This window comes from Bufo bufo, chromosome 6 (genome assembly GCF_905171765.1).
Source record: "Bufo bufo chromosome 6, aBufBuf1.1, whole genome shotgun sequence".
Classification (NCBI taxonomy): domain Eukaryota; kingdom Metazoa; phylum Chordata; class Amphibia; order Anura; family Bufonidae; genus Bufo; species Bufo bufo.
The window spans coordinates 282,120,281-282,132,651 of NC_053394.1; the positions used below are offsets into that span (position 1 = coordinate 282,120,281).

Sequence of the window (12,371 nt, forward strand, 5' to 3'; positions counted from 1 at the left end):
GCGGTGCCACAGCATTGAATTCCGACTAGATGTAAGTGCCGAAAGAGGGCCACGCTTGAGTAAAAATTGTCCACGTATAAGTGGTACCCCTTGTGGAGTAAGGGTGACACCAAGTCCCAGACAATCTTGCCACTGCTCCCCAGGTAGTCAGGACATCCGACCGGCTCCAGTTTTGAGTCTTTTCCCTCATAGACCCTAAAACGATATGTATAGCCTGTGGCCCTTTCACAGAGCTTATACAGTTTGACCCCATACCGGGCGCGCTTGCTGGGCATGTACTGTTTGATGCCAAGGCGCCCGGTAAAATGTACTAGGGACTCGTCTATGCAGATGTTTTGATTAGGGGTATACGCATCTGCAAATTTGGATGACAAATGGTCTATGAGGGGCCGAATTTTGTGGAGCCGGTCATAAGCAGGGTGGCCTCTTGGATGACAGATTTTATTGTCAGCGAAATGCATAAAGCACATGATGACCTCAAAACGTGCCCTGGACATAGCAGCAGAGAGCATGGGCATGTAATGTATTGGGTCTTTAGACCAATATGACCGCAATACATTTTTTTTTTTAGTTAGACCCAAAGGATAAGGCCCAAAAGAATTTTAAACTCGGAAACTGTGACTGGTTTCCACCGGTAAGGCTGGGCATAGAAGCTTTCCGGATTGGCGGTAATAAACTGTGTGGCGTAGCGGTTGGTTTCTGCCACAACTAGGTCATAGAGATCCGTGGTGAAGAACAGCTCAAAAAAACTCGAGGGCTGATCCTAAATGAGCTGTCTCCACGCGAACTCCAGACTGGGCGGTGAAAGAGGGCAATATGGGTGCGGCGGAAGCAGGGGAGTGCCAATTAGGATTTGCCAGCACCTCTGGGAGACTAAGGGTTCTACGGGCCTGTGAACGCAGTGGCTGCGACGGGGGAGTTACTGCACGTGCCACCGTACCAGCTTGAACTGCCCTTCTGGTGCTCGCCACTTCACCAGGGAATACGGCAGTGCTGGTAGAAGGTCCAGGATGTGCTGCGCTGCTGGTGTATGCCTCACCACGTGATCCGGCAGCGACAGCCCCACTCTGCTGCAAATTAGGCTCATCATGCGGGGTATGCAGAACCCTGACATGGGATCGGGTACGCCTGACCGTAGCAGGGACCTCAACCTCGTCATCTTCGCTAGCGGTTAGAGTGCCACTGCTGTCTACAGGTTCATATTCTGAACCACTGGATTCAGCGGGTGAGGCGTCCCCATCGCTTTCATCCATCACGGCCAGAATCCTGTAGGCCTCTTCAACGGAATACCCCTTGTTTGACATTTTGGGCTCACTAAATTTAGGGGGTATTCCTCTGAGACTACCCAGGAAAAAGAGCAAACCTCCCTAGTAAAAAGGAGTGCTTGCGAAGTAAAGCTGCGATCACTAATAAAGATCCAAAAAGCTCAAAAGTGATCTTTATAGCGGCACAGCAATTTTATGATGTTTTTGCAGTGATCATAAAAAAAAAATTGTCACTGCGGTGGGGCGGACTGAACGCAAGTGTGCGCACAAGATCAGGCCTGATCGGGCGAACACTGCGTTTTTTGTAGAGCCTAAGGTGACCCTAATCTACTGATATAGATCTGATTGCGATCAGTCTTGATCACTTACAGATACTATATAGTACTAGTGCTGATTAGCTGATGACGCTAATCAGCGAGTGCGGTGGGCTGGGCGCTAACTACCTAACAAGTAGCTAACTACCTGGCGGTAATGAGGGACCCTTACAGGGGGGTGATCAATGACAAGGGGGTGGACAGGGGGGTGATCAGGTGCTAAAAAAGGGTTTAATAAGTGACAGGGTAATGTGTAATGTGTATGTGTGGTGATTTGGTGCTACTTACAGAGCTGCCTGTGTCCTCTGGTGGTCGATCCAAGCAAAAGGGACCACCAGAGGACCAGGTAGCAGGTATATCAGACGCTATTTTCAAAATAGCGTCTGACATAGCCATTTCATTGGTCATTTCAAAAATCCACAGCCTGCCAGCCAATGATTGCGGCCGGCTGGCTGCAGATGAACTTGTGAACTGCGCGATCCTGTGAGCGCGCGTTCACAGGAAACCTTTCGGCGTTAGCGAGACGGGAGGTGGTTAAAGGGGCATGGTGCTGTGGATGACACTGTTAAAGGAGCGGAGTGCTGTGGAGGTCACAGTTCAGGGGGCAGGTAGGGTGGCCATTCAGGCCTACCTCAAAAGACGAACTTAAAAACCCCACCGATTAGGTCACGCCCCTCCCAGTCCGCAGCCGACAGGGATTGAAAAAATGAAGGTAAAAATCAACTTCTGTCAGCTTCAGAGGTAGGAGGGACGGTGACTTTCTCCCTGCAGCTCATGCTCAGACAGGACAGTGCTGCTGTCTGACAGTGAGCTGTTCAAAAGGATATCCCTGCGTAAGATATTCCCAAAAAATGCATTAGAAGCCTGGTCACATGACCCTTTTCAGCCAATAGAAGCTCGCAGGCCCTTGATAGTAGCTCCATTTCCCCTGAAGACGCCGCATCTAACGGTGAAACATGTCGGGGGAGCTGCATCTTTAATACCTTTTTAAAAATTATGGCAGGGCAAACAACTGAATAGGAACACGGCGGCCTGCAGACGCCGAGCACACTTTATTACATGACAGGGGCAGCATAAATAGATTAAAAGTGCCAATAGCACAGCTACTGAGAGACTCCTAGAAAGGGGTCAGATACAATCCAAAGAGCACTTCTTATAGGGTAATCCGACAGAATGCCTGGTGTTGGCTGACATTGCAGACATAAATTACAAAGATATAGACTACACTCCATTTTCAGAGGGATATGTAGTAATATCCTTCTGATCTACCAATAAAGTAGAGATATTATACCCTCACCCCCCAATACAGTAGCCCTCCATATGTATTTTTAACACTTTCACTTTATGTTTTCGTGGCAAATTATTGTTTAATAAAGAAAGAATAAAAGTTATATTTTAAATGATAAGACCAGAAACAGGAATTTATAGTCGCAGACTATTGAAATACTAATTTTGACCTCCCGCATCCGCATCTTTTCCGGGCCAAAAACATGACGCCGTGTGAAAGAGGTATTATAGTGGATACTGTCGATATCTTTTAATGACACACAGAAACATGAAATATACCCGTGCGAAGCCGGGTCCTTCTGCTAGTCATTTTATAAAACTTCAGACCTGTCATAGTAACAGCTCTAAATATTCTTGTTCATTGATGCTTTTGTATCTCACTTACTGGAGCCTGATCTATAGCACTGCTATAAATAATGAATAATCATCGGAAGTGCTGGTTTCAGCAGTTTTTTTTTTCTACTGAATCAATAGTATGATAAAATGTCAGGAATGTTAGGAGAGCAGCCTGGAACTGAAGTCTATCCGCAGTTGTCCAGTTTTGGTGCATTCATCCTTTTTGAACATTATAATTTTTATTAGGATTATAGGACAGGACCATCTAGTATTGTTGGTGCACATTTTAAAGGGGTTGTCCCAGTTTGGACATTGATGGCATATGCCATCACAGTCAGATAGGTGCCTGTCCCACCAATGTGCCAGATGGGAATACTTCTTAAAAGGAGTTCTCCATGAATGATTTAATGCCTTCACGACATCCGCAGTACATGTACGACGGATGTTGGGTCTTTAAAAGATGGCGGCTGCTTTGGAGTGGATCGAGTGCCTTGGCTAGTGAGTGCCTGCTGTTTCATACAACGCCAGAGATCGGGGAGGGCGTTCCTTGAAAGTGATGAGCCTGTATTAGGCTTTCAGGCTTATTAATTGTATATTTACAATTCAGGCTAGCAGGTGAATTGTAATGTAGCTATTTCTGTATAGGATAATGAAGAAAATGCCTTTACCCTATACAAATTGCAATCTGATGACTGCATGTTGTGGTCCACTTGGGGACATAATAAAAAGAAGAAAAAAAAAGTTTTATAAAAATTCAAATCACCCCTCTTTTGCCAAAACAAAAATAATGAAACAATAAAAAAAATCAACATCGTGGGCATCGCAGCACGTAAAGACGCCCGTACTGTTAAAATATAAAAAACGCATCCCATACGGTGAATGGAGTAACAGAATTTTTTTTTTTTCAATTTGCAGTTTTTTCATCACTTTATCTCGCCCCAAAAAATTTAATAAAAAGTGACAGGGTGAATTTGATTTAAATCACTAGTCAGTAAGGCTTGATTTGAATAATAGTTTTCTATATAAAGACTAATTTTTGCTGGTGTAACTTATAATATGCAAGTAGATGAAGATTTTTAGAATAACAACTTTTCATATTAGTTTGATTAGGTTGATTCTGCATTCATAGGTTTGTAGAAGTTAGGATTAAGGTCTTTTTCTCAACTCTGTTCATGTTATAACATTTTTGCTGTGAAGAAGAGGCATGTGATCTCTGCTGAGTCAAATTCAGTTTTGAGAACTGCAAAAGTAAACCAAGCATCTGTGATAATATCTTGTAGGCAGAGAAACTGCCCAATAATCTTACAAAAACCTATGGAAGAGCATGACATTGTGAATGGATTAATGGAATTTATTTACCCAAAAAATTAAACATATAGGCCTCTTTCACACGGGCGTCATGTTTTTTGCCCGGATAAGATGTGGGTGCGTTGCGGGAAAATGCGCCATTTTTCCGCGCGAGTGCAAAACATTGTAATGCGTTTTGCACACGCGTGAGAAAAATCGGCATGTTTGGTACCGAAATCCGAACAGAAGTTCGGGTTTGGGTTAGGTGTTCTGTAGATTGCTATTATTTTCCCTTATAACCATGTTATAAGGGAAAATAATACATTCTTAATACAGAATGCTTAGTAAAATAGGGCTGGAGGAAAAAAAAAATTAAAATAATTTAACTTGCCTTAATCCACTTCTGTCTTCTTCTTTGCTGTGCACAGGAATAGGACCTTTGATGACGTCACTGTGCTCATCACATGGTCCAATCACATGGTTCATCACCATGGTGAGGGACCATGTGATTGGATCATGTGATGTGACGTCACCACAGGTCCTTAGCCGGCAGCTCAACATTACAGAAGAAAACAGAGATCCGCAACTACGCGATCAAGTGGACTCGGTGAGATAATTTTTTTTTCTTTTTAACCCCTCCATCACTATTTTACTTTGCATTCTGTATTCAGAATGCTATTATTTTCCCTTTATAACCATGTTATAAGGGAAAATAATACAGATCGGGTCCCCAGCCCGATCGTCACCTAGCAACCATGCGTGAAAATCGCACCGCATCTGCACTTGCTTGCGGATGCTTGCGATTTTCACGCGGCCCCATTCACTTCTATGGGGCCTGCATTGCGTGAAAAACGCTGAATATAGAGCTTGCTGCGATTTTCACGCAACGCACAAGTGATGCGTGAAAATCACCGCTCATGTGCACAGCCCCATAGAAATGAATGGGTCAGGATTCAGTGCGGGTGCAATGCGTTCAACTCACGCATTGCACCCGCGCGGAATACTCGCCCGTGTGAAAGGGGCCATACAGCCTTATTCTACATAATTAAAAAACTAATCTTTATTTCGTGATGGAATAACCTTTGGATGGTAATATATTTTCCTCAAAAAGCATTTTACATTTAAAAAATCCGACTTAAAGCAAAAAAATCCGACTTAAGCTAAAAAAATCAGTTTTTTTTTATTTTTTATTTTAAATCATTAGATTTTTATCCACCCCGAAAAGTGATCAAAAAGTCATACCCACTCCAAAATGGTATTATCAAAAACTACAGATCAACCTGCATAAAACGAGCCCTCAAACATCTCCATTGACATAACTATAGAAAAAATTTCGGGGGTCAGAATATGGCAATAAGAAATTTTTTATTTATTTTTCAAAAGTTTTTATTTTTTTCAGTATTAAAACGCAAGAATAACTATACATGTGGTATCACCGTAATCGTAGTGAGACGGAGAATGAAGCGCACAAGTCATTTTTACTGCATAGTGCCGTAAAAGCAAAAATTGGATATTGAAAGTTATGGCTCCAGAAAGGTAGGGAGCGAAAAATGAAATTGCAAAAACGTCAAATCGCTGTGTCAGGAGGGGGTTAAAATGACCGCCAACAACCTGTCCTACAATGTGAACAGGACTGGTTCCACCACTTGCAGGGACTAAAAGATTGCAATATGTCTCCAGGATTCCAGGATCAGGCTACAAAGAGTTTGGAGTCTGTTACTATGGAGACCTATAGGTCTCCATGAGAGCTCTATACACAGAACTATAGGAGATTAATGTGCATTAAAAAGTAAAGTAAAAAGGGTTGTGAAGGTGGACCTCGAATCAACACAATGTTCCCTTCATTCTGCATTGTCAGCTTTAATTTGTCTGCCCCTTGACGCTCATAGATAATTATTATCATCATCTTGTCGTTGGGTTATAATTAAATACATTTTTGTTTTTCTGCAGACTATGCAAGCAGCGCGATGTCCTACTGATGAGCTTTCCCTCACAAACTGCGCTGTGGTGAATGAGAAGGATTTCCAGTCTGGGCAGTAAGTATAGAGTTACTGGTTTTTATTTCCTTTGGAAGGGAAGTTTATATTTTTTTATTTTTTTTATTGTCTTGGTGGAATTGGTATTTTACATTTTGTGCAGTATTATAATCTAATTCTTTGTCTCTGTAAACAGGGCTCATGCATACGACCGTATGTATTTTGCTGTCTGCAAAAAATGGATCTGCAAAAAATATGGATGATGTCCGTGCACATTCCGTATTTTGCGGAACGGAACAGCCGTAATTCGGACAATAATAGGACATGTTCTTTCTTTTTGCGGAACGAACATACGGAAACGTAATGCACACAGAGTAACTTCCATTTTTATTTTGCAGACCTATTAAAATGAATGGTTCCACGTACGGTCTACAAAAAAAATTAACTGAACGGACATGGAAAGAAAATACGTTCATGTGCATGAGCCCTAAGACCTCTTTCACACGGGCGTTGCGGGAAAAGGTGCGGGTGCGTTGCGGGAACATGCGTGATTTTTCCGCGCAAGGGCAAAACATTGTAATGCGTTTTGCACGCGCGTGAGAAAAATCTGCATGTTTGGTACCTGAACTTCTTCACAGAAGTTCGGGCTTGGGATCGGTGTTCTGTAGATTGTATTATTTTCCCTTATAACATGGTTATAAGGGAAAATAATAGCATTCTGAATACAGAATGCATAGTACAATAGTGCTGGAGGGGTTAAAAAAAATCACCTTAATCCACTTGATCGCGCAGCCCAGCTTCTCTTCTGTCTTCTTTGCTGTGTGCAGGAAAAGGACCTGTGGTGACGTCACTCCGGTCATCACATGGTCCATCACCATGGTAAAAGATCATGTGACGGACCATGTGATGACCGGAGTGACATCACCACAGGTCCTTTTCCTGCACACGGCAAAGAAGACAGAAGAGAAGCTGGGCTGCGCGATCAAGTGGATTAAGGTGAGTTAAATTTATTTTTTTATTTTTTTAACCCCTCCAGCGCTATTGTACTATGCATTCTGTATTCAGAATGCTATTATTTTCCCTTATAACCATGTTATAAGGGAAAATAATAATGATTGGGTCTCCATCCCGATCGTCACCTAGCAACCGTGCGTGAAAATCGCACGCATTCGCACTTGCTTGCGGATGCTTGCGATTTTCACGCAACCCCATTCATTTCTATGGGGCCTGCGTTACGTGAAAAACGCACAAAGAGGAGCATGCTGCGATTCTCACGCAACGCACAAGTGATGCGTGAAAATCACCGCTCGTGTGCACAGCCCCATAGAAATGAATGGGTCAGGATTCAGCGCGGGTGCAATGCGTTTAACTCACGCATGCATCCGCGCGGAAATCTCGCCCGTGTGAAAGGGGCCTAAGGGTCCACGTCCGTTCAGTTTTATTTGCAGACCGTATGCAGAACCATTCATTTCAATGGGTCGGCAAAAATGAAAAAAAAGGAAGTTACTTATATTATTCTCCCCCACGTCGTATTATTAGCTTGCTATCATCAACTCTGCTCAACCCAAGTGGTTGGCTCATGAAGAGAAGGTGGCCTCACTGATCTCTGGAGGAAGCCAGGTCTTAAAGTGGTTTTCCGGGATTTTAACAATAATGTGTCATCACTATCAGATCAGTGGGGGTCCGACACCCGGCACCCCCGCCGATCAGCTGGATGAAGGGAAGGCCGCACTCAGTGCGAGCCCCTTGTTTGTTTACCTGCTCACCGTCAAGATCGCAGAGGTGAGCAGGTGTAATTACAAGCCGTCCCATTTACTTCTATGGGACAGCTCGTTCCTATCCACTTGAATAGAAGGGAGCCGTACTAGAGAAGTGAATGGGACGGCTTACGTGTAATTACACCTGCTCACCGCTGTAATGTCGCCAGCAAACAGTTATACAAACAAGGGGCTCGCACGGAGCGCGGCCTTCTCCTCTACCAGCTGATCGGGTGTCTGACCCCCACCGATCTGATATTGATGACCTATCCTGAGGATAAGTCATCAATATTGAAATCTCGGAAAACCCCTTTAAGGCCATCCATGTAATGGATTGTCTAGGTCTGTCACTGCAAGAACTTCTGTTTACTCTGGCTCACTGATTTAGGGTATATAGAAAGTGATTGCTTACAGGGACAACCCCTTTGTTGAGATGAGGAGGGTTTGGGCTACTTACGTATGAGCTTAGCTACAACAGCTGGTTTCACAGGAGCAGGCAGATCCAGAGATCTCACTTGATATCGTCTACAAGTCCAGATAAATAAGCATCAGAGACAAGGAGCTGACAGTAGGACCCATTTTGAGGAGCAACATATGGCTGCAGAAGACCTGTCATAGAGCTTTTTTAAGGTCATGACCCAGGAAGTCATAGAGACCTGCAATTTGATTGAACTTTATATTTGCAAGACAGACTGACAATATTCTGATCATGGGGTGTCACGCTGATAGGATCCCCAGCAATCTGTTTCAATTATGTGGGGAAAAACTAAGGGTTAAATTTCTCTGCAGCGCCACCACTGGGTATATGAAGCATTACAGTTTCCATTGATATCATTTGTGATGGAAGGACAGGTCCTCCACAGAGTGCAAGATGGTTTTTGTAGCCTCTTTCCGCTCTCGCTAATGAACGGGAGGAGACCCCGCTATTCAATTAGAATCCGTCACAGGGTATGCTGCTTTCAGCAGGCTTCATCGGAAATTTGGTTGGATCAGAATATTCTGTTCCGCTGTGAAAAGTGTTAACGATTCAGGATAATTATGGAGGATTCCTAAATGTGGAAAACCCAGCCTCTGCTCATTAGCAGCTAAACTGCAATTACAAGTTCTCATATTGAGGAGAGCACTTAGGAAAACAAAGCCACACTTCTTCATGCAAATGGAAAACCAGCCTCCATCCTCACGATGTGGGACATTTATCTGCTGAGGTGATAATTCTTCTGAGAGGAACTGTTGGAATCCTCAAGAACAGAATCTCCAGTGCTTTACTTTTTGTGTTTTATACACAACCCTTCTAAAAGCTTTGTTGCCGGGACTTTGGGGACACCACTGTTCTAGTGATACTCAACCCGGTCGGTGCCCATGTGTCCACCTTGTGTCATTGGCCCTATTGGAAGACAAGGCAGAGTAGAGCAGAAGGTTGTGGCTGTCTTACCAGGCAACTGTGGTTTGTTCTTCTGTTTGACTGGTTGTGACTATCAGTTTCTAATGGAACCAGTGGCCACATTTGTAGCCTGGTTGATTGCACATACTTTATTCCTTCCCTTATATCCATATACCTTATCATAAGACTGGCTTATTATCTAGTAAAAATGCTGCCTCTTGATATTCACATACCCACCATCTATTTCTAGGCATGTCGTTATAAGGACGTCCCCGAACCATCGGTATATCTTCACCGTGAAGACCCACCACACTGTCCTGCCAGGGAATATTGCTTTCAGCCTTCCTCAGGTAAGACAAAGATGTTTTACATTTCCTGCTCCTTCAGATATGTGACACAGAATCCACTGGGAAGCTCTTCAGCTCTTCTTATGTGAGCCTTGCATCTGTGTTCTTTACTACTGTTGAATCTGCAGTCTGTCCGCAAATGGGTCCGCATCCGTTCCCATATGTGCGGACCCATTCATTCTCTATAGGGCCGGAAGAGATACGGAAAGCACACTATGTGCGGAGCGCGGCCCCGCCAAAAAATAGAACATGTCCTATTCTTGTCTGGACAAGAATAGGCAGTTCTATGGCGGGTGCCGGCCGAGTGTATTGTGGATCCGCAATACACTACGGACGTGTGAATGGACCCTAAAGGGGTTGTCTGGTTTCTTATATTGATGACTTCTCCTCAGGACAAAAAAGGAAGATGGCACCTGCGCTCCGTTGTGGGTGGTGCCAGTGGAAAAGTAATTCCAACGTAGATCCACGGCACTCGGTGCAATAAGGTTTAAAGAAGTTACAGAAATGAGGGTCCAGTATAGACTGAAACATTCATTGATATATGAGCGAGATTGGATATCACTTTATCTATACTGGACCCTGATTTCTGTAATTTAGAAATAAAATAATTCTTTAAACATTATCCTCAGGATAGGTCATTAATATCAAATTGGTGGGGGTCTGACTCCCATCACCCTCGCTGATCAGCTGTTTGAAGAGAATGCAGCTCTCCTGCAAGTGCAGAGATCTCTTCACTGTTTACCTGCATTGCAGCAGCGAGCAGTGTAATTACAGCTCCTCTGTCCTATTCACTTGAATGGGACAGAGTGTAACTACAGCTGCTGCTTCCCATCCAAGTGACTGTAATTACACTGCTCATCACTGCAAAGTCGACAGCGAGCAGGTAAACGAAGATGAGACTGCAGCACTCAGTTATCTTCAAACAGCTGATTGGCGGGGCTGCCAGCAGATGGACGCCCGCCGACCCAATATTGATGACCTATAATGAAAAAAGGTCATCAATATAGGAAAGCGGGCAGCCCCTTTAATATATAGGAAATCTTAAAGGAGATTTCTCAGATAATTAAAAAAAATTGGACATGTCCCCAAAAGCTATAAAGTAAAAAATGATGGTGTACTTATGTCTTACTGCAGCGCTATTCTCTGTGCCACTTGTCCAGTCCTCCTGCCACTTCTTGTTTGCAGACTACAGTGGTGACATGCAGGTGTATGGTTGCACTGGTCACGGGCCAATCAATGACCTCAGCAGTCTTGAGCTCTTCCTAAGCCCTGGCTCACACAACAGTGCTCAATCCGGGAAACTCGGCCCGCGTGGTGGCCGCATCTCCTAGACCAGGAATGCCTAACCTGCGGTCCTCCAGTTGTTGTAAAACTACAACTCCCACAATGCCCTGCTGTAGACTGATGGCAGTAGGCTGTCCAGGCATGCTGGCAGTTGTAGTTTTTCAAAATCTGGAGGGCCGCAGGTTGGGCATGCCTGTCCTAGACTGACCGCGGCTCCCCTGACCCGAACTGACTGCATCATCGTGTTTTAAGACTAGTGATTGGCTGTATTGGACATGTGGAGTTTACAGCTGTGTCACTGGTGTGGCTGTAACCCCTGGCAACGAGCAGTAAACAAAGCTGATATAAAAAGTATTTATATAATAAGTAAGTGCGTTATTTGGAAATGATGCATTATATGAGACCACATGGGACAACACCTTTACAGAAGCACTCCTACAAAAATCTTTATTCTGTACATGATGTAAACGGTAGTGACGGTAATCTTCTTACCAGTGACTGTATTTGAGAGTTATAACCTCCCTTCTGATCCTCAGCTGTATCATGTGACCAGTTCTCAGCCTCTCCAACCGACACAGGACAGGAAGTCAGTTTCTCTATTCATTCCTATGGGGGCTCGTTCAGATAAATACGGTCGTCTAAATGAGGAATACATAGAGAAACTGGTTCCTGTCCACGCATAAGATGCTGTGTTATTTTGAGAGTCAGTGTCTGTCATATGACACAGCAGTCACTGGTAAGACATTTACTGTACCTTCACTGCAGTTTATATGTACTTCTATAACAAGTCTAGATAAAACTATTTGTGGCAAGTGCTTCTTTAAAGAATTGCAAGAAGAATAAGAAACATGGAATCGACAAAGTAATAAAATATTAAGTTCACCACCGTTTGTTACTGTAGCAGTTTCTGTATCTACTGTTTCATAATATAGATGGTTACCTTTTTTTTCTTTTTTGCCTTCTGCTTTCTACTTCTATAGAGGAAATGGGCTGGTCTCTCCATTGGGCAAGAGGTGGAAGGTAAGAAAAAACCAGAACCTGCGGATTCTTTGCGTGGATGAGTAGGAAACCTAGATATTATTGTACATGTATGGTAAAGTAGTTAGGAGTTACTGGAAGCTTTGTTGGCTGCTTTTG

The 12,371-nt window shown here is 43.7% G+C and overlaps 1 protein-coding gene across 1 annotated transcript in view; it reads left to right on the forward strand.

Annotated features, from left to right (window-relative positions):
* NSF (N-ethylmaleimide sensitive factor, vesicle fusing ATPase) overlaps positions 1-12,371 on the forward strand; it is an 81,112-nt gene that overhangs the window by 14,293 nt on the left and 54,448 nt on the right. The window contains exons 2-4 of the mRNA XM_040436142.1: positions 6,440-6,525; positions 9,854-9,953; positions 12,215-12,254. Coding sequence (XP_040292076.1) covers positions 6,440-6,525; positions 9,854-9,953; positions 12,215-12,254 — 226 coding nt within the window. The remainder of the gene's footprint in view (positions 1-6,439; positions 6,526-9,853; positions 9,954-12,214; positions 12,255-12,371) is intronic.